General features: G+C 42.2%; 1 protein-coding gene across 4 annotated transcripts in view; it reads right to left on the bottom strand.

The window, feature by feature from the left end:
* sema4d (sema domain, immunoglobulin domain (Ig), transmembrane domain (TM) and short cytoplasmic domain, (semaphorin) 4D) overlaps positions 1–16625 on the bottom strand; it is a 49951-nt gene extending 33326 nt beyond the window's left edge. Inside the window, exons 1-2 of one of the 4 annotated variants that reach the window (XM_034709219.1) lie at positions 16450–16625; positions 3240–3355 (exon numbers count right to left, since the gene is read on the bottom strand). In XM_034709219.1, coding sequence (XP_034565110.1) covers positions 3240–3277 — 38 coding nt within the window. In that variant the 5' untranslated portion in view covers positions 3278–3355; positions 16450–16625. Of the gene's footprint in view, positions 1–3239; positions 3356–4892; positions 5092–16449 lie in introns of those variants that run through there. The other 3 variants (XM_034709221.1, XM_034709220.1, XM_034709222.1) reach the window with 3 other exon arrangements.
* Between the last annotated feature and the right edge of the window lie 396 nt (positions 16626–17021).

The raw sequence follows: 17021 nt of genomic DNA, 5'->3' as shown, positions 1-17021 counted from the left end.
TTTAACATGCATCCTAATGGGGGTTCCAATGCTTTTGGAGCAAGCCTCAAGTGGACACTTAAGGAACTGCATTTTCCTGCACTTCCAGACTGGCATTACTTTGCAACACAGGAGGTTGTTGATGCAGTTAAAATCAAAACCAATTAATACATTTAACAGTGGTTTAGAGTAAGGACAGGAACAAGTCATTACTTACACCCTATTACACCTCAGATTGGACTGGATAAGGAAAAGTAATCTGTTAAACTCATCACGAACAAAGCAATCTGTAGAGTCAACTGTCTGACAAATCATTTGGGGGTTAAGCACATCTCTGTCATACATGCAGCTTCCTGTAAGTGACAATACAAAAGCTCTTAACCAGCTTCTTATAATGGTTAGTAATCCTCGCTCCCCTGAGACCAACATGAACACAGACCCGAGGGACCTTGACTGATGCACACACACAAAGCAAACTGATATACTGAGGGCTGGGAAGAGGCCGCTCATCTCTATGACAGTGTGGTCGTTCCAGTAAAAGCCCCCCAACCCCATCACACACACACACACACACTCACAGACACACACACACACACACACACTCTCATCCGTTCAGCCACCCTCACTGTCCATCTACAAACGTCCCAAGTCTCTGACAGGCCTGTCAGTGTGCACCACCACAGGTGGGGGAGGGAAGGAAAAATGAGAGGGACAGAAGAAGCGAAGGAAAACAGAGGGTTTGCTATGAGAGAGGATATTCGAGCGTGCAAATTCATACAGTGCTTGAAGAGAGAGTAGAGGACAAAAGAAGAACGAGGAGGAAGGAGTGGGAGGAGGATTCTCCTTATGGCTGCGTACAGAATCATAGATGTATGGTTTGAGGGCTCATGGAGCAGCAGATTTTGCATTTTGCTTTTGCTTTTGTTTTTGGAAGCCTACCCCCAATGTGCTGAGACGCACAGGGTCCCACACTTTTTGCTTTTGGGCTTTTCAATGTTTTCCACAAAAACGTTTTTGGCATTCGTTTCATTTCTTGGGCTCACATTTTCATTCCATAACACCGTCTGTGTGCATTCAGAGCCTTGTATCTTTGTCCTACATTTCCACTGATGCAATACAGTCAGGCATGGTGTAAACAGAACTAGGTGAAATTCCTGCTCATTTAAATCCTATATGGAGGGTGCATGGACCCCGTGCTTTACACACACACATACACACACATACACATAAAGAAGTGTATTCAAAAGGATTATGCAGGCTTGAGTTTGAACAAAAAGAATCCCCAACTACAAGCACGATGGAGCAAATCTGGCTTTAGAAACTTTCCTCAGAGCATCCTGGTACAGAGGGATTATCAGTTCCTGAATCAAAAGCAACATCTGCATGAACAACACGGGCGCAGAACTATTTCAAGAAACAAATGTGAGGATTTTTGGTCAGGCCGTCACATGTATTTTGTTAGTAAATGGGCAATCAAAGGGATCCTCTTGTTCTGGATGTTTCTGCAGACAAGCAAGTTTCTGGGAAAAGTGATCGGAATGCATGAATCTACAGGAATGTCCACTGATATCCTGCTATGTGTAAATGTTTGCTCATGACCAAGCTAGAGAAAATAAGGGGGGCATTTGTGTGTGAGTGAGTGTGTGTATGGTTGGAGAGAAAATAAGTGGCTGTCTTCTTCTGGCTTTGTATGAATCTTAAGTAGTCCCATGTTGAGGGAGGCTTTGTTCACTGTCACCATCGGGGGGCACGTCCTCCAACTTTTCCCCTCACTTCCCCTTTGGCGTAACATTTATCATTCTTCCCCAGCGAACAATCATCCTACAACATGGACTAGCATCAGCGGCACAATAAAGTACCGCCCTCCCCCCCTTTGGCCCCTCTCTTTGGTTGCTGGGAGACCTTTCATCCAATGGGACAGCTTGTCAACAACATCATCACTTACTTAGAAACTTTCTCTTTAAGCTCACTTTGATTTGGTGCAGCAGAGGCTTATTAAAAAATACTGCTGCATCTTGTCCTCAAATTAAAGAACTTCTTTTTTTTTATTTCCTTTCAAGCTGCATCCAAAAAACTTCCAAGATTTAACGTCTGGCGCTGCAAGAATTGCAACGCATGCTTAAGGAAACGGCTGAAGTGGTACAACCTTCTAATTTGCAAGAGAAATTCCCCTCTGGGCAAATATAGCATTATACGGCCCTGCTTACCAACTACATGCACGGTATTTTATGCTGACATTATGGAGTGCTAATGTTAGCTAGAAGAGCTACCCTGAGGCCTGATTCATAGAAAGTCTGAGTGACTCATCTGGTCCTTTTTTCCCCCCTTTCTCTGGCTCTCACAATGGTGGACAGGTGCATTAGCAATAAGAGGGGAGATGACGGAGGTTGACTAAGTGCATTCAAACACTGAATCACATCCACCTCATTTCCTCAGAGCCTTTACCAAACGCGCAGAAACCATTACCAAGTCCTGCACGAGCATTCATGATCACCTATGATTCAGCACAGAAGTCTGAAAACAACCACTTTCTTTTGTTTTGTTCCGGGCCAAACTTTTTTTGAAAGCTCATAAAAGGCTTGGACTTGACCGCTTTTGCACCTATCCCTTTCAGCTGACTGGCTTGCACCACTTATTCCGCTTATTATGACTGCTGACAGCCGATTATTTTGCCTACTGCACCCAAATTCTCCATCCTCTATAGATACAACTCAAAAGAAACACCAAGAGACAATGAGGAGTTGACAAAAGAAACAAAAAGAGATAGGGTGCATGGAGAAATGAAAAGGGGGAAGGGTAAGAAAATACAGAGGGAACCTAAATAAAAAAAGGGGGGAGAACACCGAGGAGGAGCAGAGGGAGAGGTTGTGTTGCAGAGGCTGAAAACCCTTTACATGACTGTGTTTTGTCAGGGAAATAAAGAGCAGCTAACAGCAGCAGCAACATACCAGCACAGTGAGCGAGAATGCAAATCAGCCCTGATGCAAATGTCATACGTCTTCAGGGGGCAAAACAGACTGTCTTTATACCAACCCCGCCCGCCAGCCCGCCCCCCAACACAACACACTTCTCTCTGTGCAATCAGAGAACCCCTAACAACGCTCCTCCGATCCTGCACTCAAACACTTCCAGGAGCGACAGAAGTGTAATCACATCATCTTCTTGTTTCACACTAAACAAAAGGCTGGAGTACAGTGGGTTCTTTGCACTAACACTCAAACACACACACACACACAATTGTAAAAAGATCTATCACTTACTTGTCTGTCATGGCGTCGGCTAGCGAATACTGATTCATTAAAACTGCTTTTCACTTTTCGCCACACAGATAGAAATGGTTGAAGGAGTGGCCCAAGGTAAGAGTCACAACACCAGTCTGTAAAGAAAAGGAATCACAGTAAATCATTCGGTCTTAGACAAGATGATACACACCTCACCTGGAAGATTGCTTTAACTTGAAAGTAGTCTATTACCGAGCTGTGTGAAATCTGTGATTCTGATTGGTCAAAACCCTACAACAACAGTGATTGATTTACAACAGCAAAAGCTGTGCAAGATATAACCTGATCGCACACATCATATCAAATCAAACCATGGAAAGGAGTCCATTTCGCTAGGGTTCATTTCGTCACCGCCTGTTGACCCTGTGGCAAAAACATTGGTCTCATCTCAGAGTGGTGTTGTGAGTCGGGAAATAATGACAGTCAGAGGGTACAGATGCAGCCTGAGGTGCTGCTGGCCCCAAGATATCTCAGATAGGGGAAAAGTGGAGCGACACCCTGTCCTGCAATCCCAGCAACAACATCAGAGCATCTCTAAGAAGAACACTGAAATGTGGAGCTTACTGCTTACTGTTATCTCATCCAGCAAGTTGGTTGACGAGAACCCATTGCCACAGAAGGCTCACTGACCATGTAATCAATTGACATTTTTCACAGTATAAATCATTTTGTAATCAATAAAGTCATCTTTAGATCAACATATTGTGTGAACTTGTGCATGCCTTTGATTGGTAGCTGGGTAAAAAGCCAGATGATTTATAGTGAATGTGTGGTTATGCAAATTAGAATCCCTTAAGGATGAGAGTGGCTGGTCTGTTCAGGATCTTGCTCATTCTCTGGAGATTTGTTTTCACATAACCAGCTGTTCCCTATATGTTATCCCTTATCTATTTGTTTAAAGGGACATTGCATACTAATACACATTTCAGTGTAGCATCCATGTAAGTATGCCAGAGTTAGCCATAAGGCAAATTTTCATCTGTAGTCCCCAGCAGGTCATGGCATAATTATAACAAAAGATAGAGATAAATAACGACAGATAGAAACAATACATCATGAGAGTATGACAATGAAAATACAATACATCATAATAGCATCAGATATACACAATAGTGCAAATAAGCGTGTTAAAGTGCTATTCAGCGCAATAAATAGAGTGCTATATCTGGACTTGGACCATACAAAAGGTTGACTCCAACTTGAATAATCTAAGGCAGCAAATATTATCTATTGTTCTTTTTGGGATTATTATTATGTCAAACACTCTAAAATCAAAATATTTGAACAATAGCACCTCTAATCTGCACTGCTTTGTCTGAAACCTACAAGGTGGCAACTGGAAGTGTTTAAAAAAAGTACAAAAATAACCAGTCTAGTCACTGATGGTCTGGTTTGCTTTTGTGATTCATAAAGAGGCATGAGCATCAATTTGAGTCTGTTTCATTACCAGTTAAAAGCTCCTCACAGGAGCTTTAAACAACACTGATTAACACTGATAATGCATGTGCTATTGAATGTGCCCTTTATAATTTAACAGATCTTGAGATTGAATCCCAAGTGTAAGCACTACTACAATTATAAGCACATTCTTTTGTTTTGCTTGTATGTAGGTCAGACAACTAGACAACTCACTGTTCTGATGAGAAACAAAAGATGAGAGCTAATCACTTCTATTGTGACGCAAGCTGCGCATCAGCGAGAACCCAAAAAAAGGTCCAGTGTGCAGGCCCTCGTCCAGACTGGGACCACAGTGAACTTTTACTGACATGCTTCACTTGCTCACAATTAGCCAAGCAAGGGCCAGGTCTCCTTCAACTTTCTGGGGGATACTGTTACCATAGTAACCAAGGCAGCACAACCAGCCAGCCAGCTAGCATAAATAGAAGTGCACTAAGAAATCCTCTGGGTGGTGAGGAGACAGTGTGAATCCAAAGCACAGATTAAGAATGTGTTGTTTGTGGTTAAGGAGCAGTGGTGACAGTTTTGGATCGGTGCAGCTGCTCATCATGCAGCAAAGATAACAAATTTAACAAAAGAAATCATCCACAGGAATTGATCAGCATTCCCCTGATAACAGTGCATGTTTTGGGGATGTACATAAATCAGCAGATGTTCACTGTCAGCATCCTGATTTTTTCAATTTTAATGAGGAGCTGAGACATCCTGCGTCCTGCTGGGTGACCACCAATCTCCAAAAGCCTTCAGATTATCTGCCTTTAAACGATTACGATGGCAGCACATTACTTTCCTAGATTATACCCTCTAATGTGTTAACACACTGGCAACACAGATGTGACTTTCAAGAGTGGGATTTAGGTTCTTAAAGCAGATAACAGTTAGACGGAATTTCACGCAATGTCAAGTCCACATAATGGACCTGAAGCAGGGAAGGAAAGCAATTCAAATCCTATGTTTTACCTCTAAATCATGTCTACGGAAGTTGATAATCCAGAACTGATTAACTAAAGAAGACTTAATGGTTTTATAGCTGTCAGCCACGACTGAAGGGAACCAGAGGGGTGAGGGAAGGCTATCAACTCTACCCGATCCCATCAGCATCAAACGCAGACAGACAGCCAGCCACCAGCCTGGGAGGCACAGAGAGCGACAGTCTGTCTCCTGATGTGTCTGCTTTTCCTCTCTTTCCTTCACCTTTTCCATCCATTAACCCTGATGTATCATTCTTTCTGTCGCTCTAGCTCTAAGCCTCACCTGTTTCATTCATTTCCTGCCTAATAGCGGCTAACTGAGCTTGTCCATGCGTCTGTCTAAAGCACAGAAACATGCATTAGCTGTATACACCCAAGTAATCTCCGGTAATCATTTTAGTTCCATTTCCTCTGGTTCCTCAGTCTCTGTGTTTGTGGGAAATTATTTCGAAGGAGGAAAAACAACACTGCGACGTCAGAGAAACTTTAATTGTATGTAGTGCATTATGGGCTACAGCAGGAGCAGGGTAATCCTTCAAGGTTTTCTGTGTTGAGAATGTAAGATTATGCGGCAATCCACCTAAGTATGACAACTTGAGGGAAATCAACCGAGAAAACGTGTCTCCTGTCGGGATGATGCATGTAGTTTTTCACCCCGAGGCCATCAAGTAACTCCTGCCGCCTCCAGCAAACAATAATACTGTGCACTTGCAGAGAAGCTACTTGTAACAGAGTGTTTCCCACCAGAGCACAGTGCAGATAGAGACCCACTCAGAGCCAGAACAACAGTGCTCTTTACAGTGAAACAGTAGCACTTGAAAAGAACATCAGCATAGGGCTGGGTGATATGGCCTCAAATCAATATCAGGATTAATTGAACATTTTACCTCAGTGATGAATGATTTCTTTGTGTTTTCCCTAATAGGAACAACAGTGATGAACTACTGCTGAGTGCTGAACAGATTTTCAGCTGCCTTCCTACATGTTTCGTACATGTTGGGCACCACAGTCTGGGGTAAATATTTTTGTGATGGCACATTGTATCTTTTGTCAAGGGTTTTAGCAAGGTGTGGCCCATGCAGTGTTTGCATTGTAATACTTTGGGTTTGTTGACATCTTGACTAGAGATACTAAGTACCAAAACAACAGACACTGCATTTTCCCATGGTACAAGCTCGTCGAGCAGCTCAGTTGGCTTGGTGTTTGAGATCTCTGCTATGTTGCAGACTGGACAAGTTGGAATAATGTGACTACACACGTGGTGGTAGTATGTTTTTTTCAAGGGATAGTACAGGAACACACACAGTTGGTTAAGTATTGAAAGAATTTGAAAAATAAACAACAGATCCTAAAAAACGGGTAAGATAAAATCAGTTCAAGGTTCTGAATGTTCATTTTCAATCAATCGCCCAGCTTTACATCTGCAAGCTTTGACCAACCTGAAATCAACACTCGAAAGCATTTAAACCAGCAAAGAAGCATTTCAGATCCCACTTTAAGGAGGGAAACTTGTGGCATACTAAAGGAAAATCTGACAATGTCCAAGCAGGGAGGGCAACGCCACTCCTTCCCCTCTCAAGAGAGATTTATGAACTCCTGACAACAGCCAGCCAAGGGAGGACAAACTCTTTCCACATCTAAGGCCCAGCAGACACTGTGCTGCTCTCAAGATCTTCTATGTGGTGTTAAATCACACTGCACATTTTAAACCTGTCCTGCCTGCGACGCCAGAACTTTAGGTTACAAGCACCACTGGTGGGAATTTCGATAAAGTTTATCAAAACAAACAGGCTGCATCTTTGATGTTGATAGTAAGAGAATAAGAGAAGGAGAGGGTCCCTTGATGCAGATATGAACAGAAAGAACAAAGAGTGGGTTATCAAACTAAGTCGCAAAATCAAGCTGGAATTAATCTTTTGTCTTGAGCAAAATTGAATCAACAAACAACACAACAGGAAACCATTTTCTGATATACTAGAAATAGAATCTGTCATTAGGAAAACACATACCGGGGGAACAGATAAGATATCATGGCTCTCGATACAGGAATTAATTTGGCAATAATCAAGCAGATTCAAAATTGGCAGAGGTTGCCAGGTTTGGAAGATGCCTGAATGTGAGCCACATCAGCATAGGTCACTGTAAACAAAAGAGCAGATTACACAGAAAACAATAGAAATACTGCCCTTTATACAAAACAGATCTAAGCCCACGAAGCTAAACTGTATCCAAGTGAACTGTGTGGGTTTAAACTCAAAAGAAAGAACAGCAGAGTCCCACTCACTGCATCAAGAAAACACTGAATTATTCACCTCCCAGTTGAGATTCGGTAAAAATAGCATGCACAACACTGGAGACTGTATCTACTGCACTGGGTAAACATCAAGACACATCTGATCGCTACGCCAGGGGGAAAAAGGTGTTGACATTGTGGGATGCCAGCAGTCAACACACTGTCCACACACAGGCTGTCTGCGACGTGAACCTTACCATAATCTGAGAGGGACGATCCTGCAGGTTGGGAGAGAAGAATCTGCCTCAGTCACTGTTGTTGCTACTGGGAGACTCACCACTGGTTTGCATGACAGATGAAAAAAGAAAATAGAATTTGATCATCCAGCGCGACTAGTCTGTCATCTCCTCCCTCTTTGCTCTCCCGGTCATGCTCCTTCTCTCTCTCTCACACACTCCCTCCTTTGGTTCCTCTCTCTGTCTGCGTCTCTTTCTCTCTCTCTCTCTCTCTCTCTCTCTCTCTCTCTCTCTCTCCTCTCTTGCTCGATAAACGCTCAAAATACGAGCACGAGAGCCTGCAAACGTTGGAGAGGGAGTGCTTGCATTGGAGGTCTGGGTTACTTTAATGCATGACAGTCTCTCACTGAGGTTAGAACAAAACAGACACAAGATTGCCTTTCCCTCTCTGCCAAAGCAGTCAATGCCGCTTGCCGGAGAGCTGGTGGAGAGCGACAGCGCAGAGATTGCGCCTCTGGAAAGCGTCAATGCACACAATTACTGAAGAGGGGGAGGGGGAATTTTGGGGTGACGGGTGAGGTGGGGGGGAAGGGGGCTAAGGTTGGGGTAGTGTGTATGTGGGTCTGTGGGAGTGTGTCTATTGTGGAGGGGTCGTTTTTTAACCTCTTTAGGAGAATGAATAGAGGGCTGCAGGTCCAGCTGCTTAGCACTGTATTTACCACTCTGTGGTGTATACACAAGTTTATGAGGCATACATTGTTTTTATTAAAGTAATGCAATAAATCTTGACTTCATGATTTTTTATTGATTTTTTGCATTGTTTAGATATATAGTTATTCCAGAGTAAGTAGTTCATGGTGTTGTAAATCACTATCATAGCCATACTGACATAGATCTTTGAGACCAGTACCGATATAGATAGGAAAATGTTCAGTATCAGCTCTTTGTTTTTAAAAAAAGATGGGAGAAATGGGAGAGATACACAAGTAGCAATGCTTCAAATGGTTCATCGGTTATAATTGAGAAGTAAGTAGGCAGTAGTACATGTTCTTAATTTTATTAACTGCTCTATTTATTTTTGTATCTTTGACCCTTGCTTCTCTCCTCTTTTCAACGCTTAATATACACACAAAATTGTACACATGTAAACACTTTGTCTACTTTCAAATATGTATTGACTCGCTGAATTAACTAAATGAATTAAGCCCCCTTGGATGTCACTCAAACTAATAATGGTAATAAATTCCCATATTTTACAAGTACAAGAAGTCAATCAAAATGCAATGTAATTCTGATTTCAATGTAATTTGAAAAATAATAATAATTATTTTACTTTTATTTAATATTATTATTATCCTTTTTCATTGGTTGTTGTATATTACTTTATCCATCTGTCTTGTGTTCAATAAATTGACAAATTCACCAAGAATGAAACTAGATCTTCTCTATGTAGATTAAGAAGAGAAATTATTTTGCAAAAAGATAACCAGTAGGTTGCTTTCCGGAAAAAAGTAACAAGGAAAATGCAATGGGGCTTCAATTATACTTAATCTGTATGATATTGTACCGCCATAGCACTGTAATGCTCTACTACTCTGATGTAAACAGATGACACCAAGCGTCTCGCACCTTAGCATTATTTGAATCTAGAAAATAGGAAGTTGTGTGTATGCTGTGGTTAAACTTGCATATAACCACTTGTCTGCAGCAATGCATAACCAGCACAGGCATGATGAGAATGTTAGCCTGCAAGGAAGACTGCAGGCTAGAGGTGCTGGCTCTGTTTATGTTAGCAATGTCATTGGAAGTGTTAACCGTGGACCCTGTGATGAGCCTTGTTGAAAAAACTGTTAAATATTGACTGTTTCCTGAAGGTGTGTGGGGTGGGGGTGTCACTACGAATGGATTGCAGCCGATAATTGCACCAAGAATTGCGCATCAATTGCTCCCACTACCTGCTCCATCTCAAGGTCTAATTCACAAAGCAAATCGCATTTATGAAATTCAAGTGCAAAAAAGCCAATAAAGTTCTGCAGCTATGTTTGCTCTTGTTTTGTGTTTTCTTTGGACTGAGATGAGCTGTTAGCATTTCCCCACTCACTGCGCTCATCATTCTATTGGCATTACATTTTATCAACAGTCTATATAAGGAGGAAAAGTCCTTATCGGTTCATTGTGACAGATGTGATACAAATTTTGTCGTTTATATCCAGCATACTTCCTTGATTTAGCAAAAGGGCACTTTGTGCAGATTCAAAATAATTGAAGTAAATTGAAAAACTCAGTCTTGCGTAATGGCACTGACCGCATGTAAGGGGGTTGAGCCACGGCAACGTCGTAGATATATTATCAGGCCATGTGTACGGATTTTAGGTCATGTTTTTTGCACCTAGGCTCATTTGCATAGAAAGGGGGGCATTCCTTTTGTGAATCTGGGTGCTTTCTTGCCTGTAGACTAGCCGGCTAGTCAGGATTTAATTTGGAAATTTGTTGCTCCAGAACTTCTGTTATTTAAACCTTCATGAAAGTACAATTTGTTAAATTTATACAGCTGTGCCTTCTACACAAGCAACAAACACATATTCACAGACACTTAAACACAGCGACAGTTTACACCCTCAGGCAATAGATCACAGTGTTGGGTCTTATTTCTCCCTATGCAAACACTAAACAAATCTAACAGTAAGCAAATGGCAGAAAACTGATTAAATCTTCTGATGGCTTATGAAGTTCCTGTTATTCAAAACTTTCACACAGTAACACGTGATCACTGACACACTCCATTAAAGATAAAAGTGACAAAATACAGAGAGCACCTTCTCTGTTCAGCTGTGTCACACAGTGATATCCCTGCACAGTAACAGAATGTACTGTATGTAGTCTGACTCCACGCTCCATTCCCTTCCAGCTCCCTGCTCTCAGCCGCACAACACTGGGAACCTTTTCAAAACATCAAGTAAGCTGTCAATATCAGCACTGCAGTGGAGCATCAGTAAGCTTCCTGCACTCTCAGCAAAGAATAGAAACGGGTGCAGCATCTTGGGAATCTTGATGGATTTCCTGTACAGTTTTCATAAAAGCGATTATTGCCAGCACTTCAAAACAAAACACATGCTTCTACCGCAGCTTGAAAGAGAAAAAAAGCAATAAAGTCAAACAGGGCGCGGACTTTTCTTCACCTTTATTGTTACACAACACATGAAGCAAAGAAAACAGGAAACCAAGCTTAACATCCAGTGTGTACCGATTTCAAACCACCATTCAATCATGAGACAGTTTTGCTGAGACATCTCTGGAATGCGGCGATGCATTATGCATGGCCAGTAACGCATAAAGTGCCGACACATGCCACTGTCTGCGGTTTATACACGGCCAGATGCTACTCCTCTCTTTGCCAATAGGAAATTATTCCAGCCTGAGGGTGTTGGGGTACTCCTGGGGTGTGGCAGGGGGAGGTTTGTGTTGTGTGTTAGAAACGGAGGTGGGGGGATGTGGCCCCAGATGTCCGTTTCTTATAGCCTGCACTGCACACCTAAACATCAGAGCACCACAGACAGACCTCTGACCTATACCCTTTGACTCATGCAGGACCAAAACAATGCAGCGGCTGCAAGTCATACGTCACACTTGCCTACCTTGTTTCCTAAAACCATGACATCCCATAGAGACAGAACGCATCAATCATTTAAAAAAAAACACCCACTCAAGGAAAGTAGAAATCAATATTATCAGTGTTACAATATGCTGCCAAGCGCAATACAACTGACCAAAATAAATGGTGACTAGCTAACAACACATGATATTAACATGTCAGATGATTGGGCATTTTTCATTGTCCTATTCTCTGCACCTTGGTTCATGCTATGCTATCCAGAGCATGACTGATATCTATGTCAGAAGCAACATTAAAATGCATTATTCAATACATCAAAACAGAATATTTAATACCAGCAGTCACAGTTTTAGATTTGATATGCTGTCATTTAGGATGGAAAAATGTATTTTCAGGAATATTAGCATTGTTCAACACTAGCAAGACTGCCTGCAGCAATATTTTCTAATTTAGAGGATAAAGACCAGATTAAGTCAAAAGTGAAATACTTGATCGTTTGCATTCAGACCTGCCGCCAACAAGGATTTCCATAAAGTCTGGAAATTTCCTGGAGCTTAGAGTAGGGATGTTCTGAAGTGACTGATACCTTGTTGTTTAAACGTACATTTAAATTCCAACAAACAGACTAGTCAGAAGGTAAGAAAACACCCAGTAAACGGGCAAAATTGAGCACAATTTATTAAGCACAACTTAGCACTGGATCACAAAATCTGCAGGTGAATTATGTGAAATTGGTTTGCAGAGTGTGGCTAACATAAGTAGAGCTAGCACCATCAGCCTTCAGTCCTCCTTGCAGACTAACATCTAAGGTGTTTTTCGACCACAGGAACTTTACCCCTGAACTAGGGACTTTACATCCCTGAACTAAGTGCGTTTCGACCGGAGGAACCAGGGTCTAAATTTAGTTCAGGGGTAGATAATCTCCCCCCTGAAAAGCCCCTGCTTGGGGGGTAGTACTCTTCAAAAGGTCCTAGGACTTTCAGTTGAACATAACAGTGTTTGTGGAGTTTACACAGTTGTTGAAACACAGAGGGAGTTCCTGGGAATGCATACTAATTTAGTTTTTTTTTAAGATTTCAAAATATTATTTAATATCATTTTTTTCTCCATACATCACTGGCCCTTTCACAATCTACCTGGGACTTCAGCCCGCGGTCGAAACGCAGACAACAATTGGGGCACAGGAACCTTTTAGTTCCAGGGAAAGTAGTTCTGGGGGCTAAAAGACCCCGGAACTCTTGGTCGAAATGCACCTCTATATGCCTGTTCTCTGGTAAGACTATTAAATTACCTAACAAAGATTTCAAAAAAGGCCTTGCATCGTCCCTCCTTCTTATTCTGTCTTCTGCTATCTTTGCGTTTTGTTGTCTATGTTCTTTTTTTCTGTTGGTGTGCTTACAAAATCTTATTTCTGTGTTACATTGTTGCAGCTTCCTCCTTACACACTGCAGCTTTAAAGGCATGTTTCTGTCTTTGCCGGCTAGCCAAAGTACGCAGGGGGCACCTTCACATAAGACACAGTCAATGCAGAGTGAGGGATTTTTTTCCCCTGTTGTTGGGTTTGATTCTAAATTAAAGTGAGGAAGTCTTATTTGCTGACTCCACTGCAAGGAGATTCCCCATGATTCGATTTGCTAATGAGCAGCAGAAAACAATGAGGAGGCGTTGTGTCCATGTGGAAGAAGTAGCACCCTTTACAGTGACCTCACAGCGGGAGGTGGAGCACCCCGGCCCCGACAATTTGCAGGTAATTCAGCTGTCTTTACCCCAAACCAAGCTGACGACCAAACTCAGCAGAGGGGCAATGTGAGGAGAGCCACTGATGGCTCATGAATGGTCACCCTCGAATGAATTAAGAGTTCATTCAATTACCCGACAGTCGCTCACTGTAGGCATGTAAAGAGACGTGAAGTCCTTTAAAATGGGGTCTACTTTAAGGCGGGTGAATAATTGCGTTCGGATTTTAAAACCCAGGCTATATGCAACACTGGCTACCTTCCAGCAAGGACCAATTTCAACGCTCTAACTTTTTACAAGCGACAAATTTGACAAACAGCCCAGGCTTGTTCTGAAACCCAAACAAGGCATCCAAGTAAATAACCCCTGACATCCAGAACAAGTGCCATTTCTGCACAAAGTTCAACTTGAACACAAAGCCCCCTTTCAGACAAGCAGCTCCAGACTGGGTTCTCATTTCCTTCAAATTTCAAATTGATTATTGATGAGGAAAAAAGGGACTCTAAAGACAAGACTGCGTGCTTCAGTGTGGTTATCTTTAACAAGCAGGACAGTCTGTCCAATTTTATTTACCTCATGTGAATCCTGTGCTTCCAATGACTGTGGAAAAAACAAAGATGACTCAAAGGTAGTCCAGTTTCCCTGCTGATAACATCGAAAACAAATCAAATACAGTCACACGTGCTAAAAATAGATTAATTAGGCTTCCTAAAATGGAAAGCCCCTGAAAAGCTTCATGTGTTCACAGGTTTCACTCCAGTTAAAAAAGAGCAAGGGGAAAAAATAATTCACAAGCATTACAAAGGAGAAGGAGTTACCCATTCATCTATTTAAAAAGAAAGAAAATACATCTTCAATATTGAAACATATTTTCAACAGTGACTCCAGAACCAACCAGAAGAAATGACCACTTAACAATGCAAACACAACCTCTAACCTGAGGGAAAGTCAAGGGCTCAGCGGCACGCAGCCTGTGGTTTAATGATTTGTCTGCAGCTGGTGAATGATCACACAGCAATATCCTGTTCAGGCCAGTTCTCCAGGCCCCCCTGAGGGTCTGACTGACATGATTCTGGCCTGCCCGGGTGACACTGAAGCTCCAGCCAGCCAGCCCATCATATTGACATGACCAGAGTGGCCGCCCCCCCCGCACTTAGTGTGACCCAGCCAAGGACCTGTGGAATCAAACTCGATGAGGCAGAAGAATGACTTATTGGGGCAGCCAGGGAAGGGATGTCCCAGCCCAGGCGTTTCAGTGGAGCACTGAGTGAAGCGAAGGGAGAGGCGGGCCGAGGTGGGGCAGTTAATGTTGCTAACGAAACTGTGGAAAACAGATTTAGAAAACACAACAGCTGTGTTTATGAACAAACCAAACGGTTGGCATGTTCAGATTCCACAGCGCTCATGCAATGTAAACCAAGGTAACACTAGGGTGTTTACTCTTTCATTGATCCATGAGTTTACCAACCTATGACATGTTCAAGAGCAGGTGGGAAAATAGAAAGCTGTAATTCTCAGATAAATCACAAAAATGTTTCTTAAGGAATGTCATCAAGCTACTTTCTGCTGTGTTTTTATTGACACACCACTGAAAGTACTCCGTTTGCTATTATGTAAAAGTGCTAAACAGGTGCAATGTGGAAATCTACTGAAAAATGTTAGGGGTTGAGTCCTGGGGTTAGAAAAATTAGACTACTTAAAGTTGGAATCATTGGGATTCCCAGAAGTGTCATTTTACCATAGTTTCTGATACAATTAGAAAATGGTAAAAAGTTTCATTCAAACATCAAATGATTAACACTTTGTTTAAAAAATACTTTAAAAACATCAATGTTGTTAACATCCAGCATTTTAGCATTAAACTGATGATCAAAATAAGAGCCCGCAAACTCTGCTCATCATCTATCTAATCAATGATAAACTCCTGATCTATTCTGAAGCAATACACAAACTAACTATGTCTCTCTGAAGACACCTGACTCTCACAAGTCAGAAGAAGACCAAGCGAAGAACCTCAGTGACAATAGTGTGGTTTGAATTATACTTCACAGAGCCAAGAGAGTCACACACAGAGACAGGAGTTCAGTTAGCCCGGCCAGAGGGCAAACGTTGAGACAGAAAGCGGCTCCATAACTCCTTATTACTCCCTCTGGTCCACACAAGACAAACTAAGACTAGACACAGAGGCAGGTGAAAGGTTTATGAGCATCCTCTGATGAGCCCCAGCTGCACTGCAATGCCATCCTGTCTTGGTACACGTTGCTCTCCAGGCTGAAGAACTGCAAAAACACACCCTGAGAGATATAACAGTGCAGGCTGCAGGTCTGGATGCTCCAAACCAGCCTTCATATAAACTGTGGTTACGTGTCAATAAAAAGCCTTTGTTGTTGCAGTGAAAGAGCACCCTTGATTTATGCATGCCAAGGGTAGAAACCCCTGAATGACCCCTGGGTGATAGAATGGCATTTTGAAAGTGCAAGGGGAGTTTAATCTTTAAAAAGATTGGTGTGAGCACGGCTGGTGACGAGTAATATTACATTCAGGAGTTATTTAGCGCTTCAAGGACAGACAGGGACTGCCTGGACTCTCATGGGAACAGTCGTTCGCATAATAGCCTATCTTATTTTTTTCTCCGGAGTTCGAATCGACGAGTTTTTGATAAGTTACACGCGCCACCAAGACGCGCGTAATATCGAGAAATGTTCCATGCGCATACAATAAAATTCTGAGGAGTTTTTGCCCCCTTTCGTGTCACAGTAGGGGTTGAGGCAACAGTGCAACAAGTGCAGCTGAGCTTCAAGTCCGCGACAGCACGCATGAATACGACCAGCAGGGACACGCAGGCTGAAACAACTTCACAAGAAAGTCCCTCCGTCCAAAAAAGCAAGCCAGTCCCAACTTAACCATGCACCAGATCTAACTCCTCGTGTGCTTCACTCACCGTAGATACGCTTTCCTCCTCGTCCCGGTGTGTACGGAGATGTGCGGGCGTTGTTGCAGGAGCGGCAGCGTGACAAAGTTTAGTTAGAGGCTCTCTCTCAACTCAGCATGGCGGCTGGGGCCAGAGACTGGATTCAAACCTCTCCGGGCTGTGATATCAACAGACAGGGGGAGGGAGCAGCCTGCAGGGGGAGGCGGTGGTGGTGGTGGTGGTGATAGACCAAGAGGTGGAAGGACTACAGAGCGTTTACTTCACTCAAAGTTACCTACGAATATTAAAATGGGAAAAATAATAATGCACTTAAAATTTTACCATATATTCAAATTGTATGACACTAGCAAACAATTTTATTTTTGGCAGTAGTTGAGCTAACAATTGTGCAAAATAACAAGAGAACATTTTAGAATAAGATACATTTGATTATTTAATCTCTTTAATTTCGTAAGGAAAGGTGGAGGTTATTAAAACATTTTTTTAAAGTGTTATCTCTATTATTTTTTTTATTTTTTAATGATTATTATTATTATCTTTTTTCTTTCTTTTCCTTTTCTATTTATTTTACATTTCTATAT

The sequence above is a fragment of the Notolabrus celidotus genome, chromosome 19, assembly GCF_009762535.1.
Source record: "Notolabrus celidotus isolate fNotCel1 chromosome 19, fNotCel1.pri, whole genome shotgun sequence".
Classification (NCBI taxonomy): domain Eukaryota; kingdom Metazoa; phylum Chordata; class Actinopteri; order Labriformes; family Labridae; genus Notolabrus; species Notolabrus celidotus.
The sequence above is the reverse complement of the archived record's forward strand: the minus strand, read 5'-3'. Positions and strand labels throughout refer to the sequence as shown.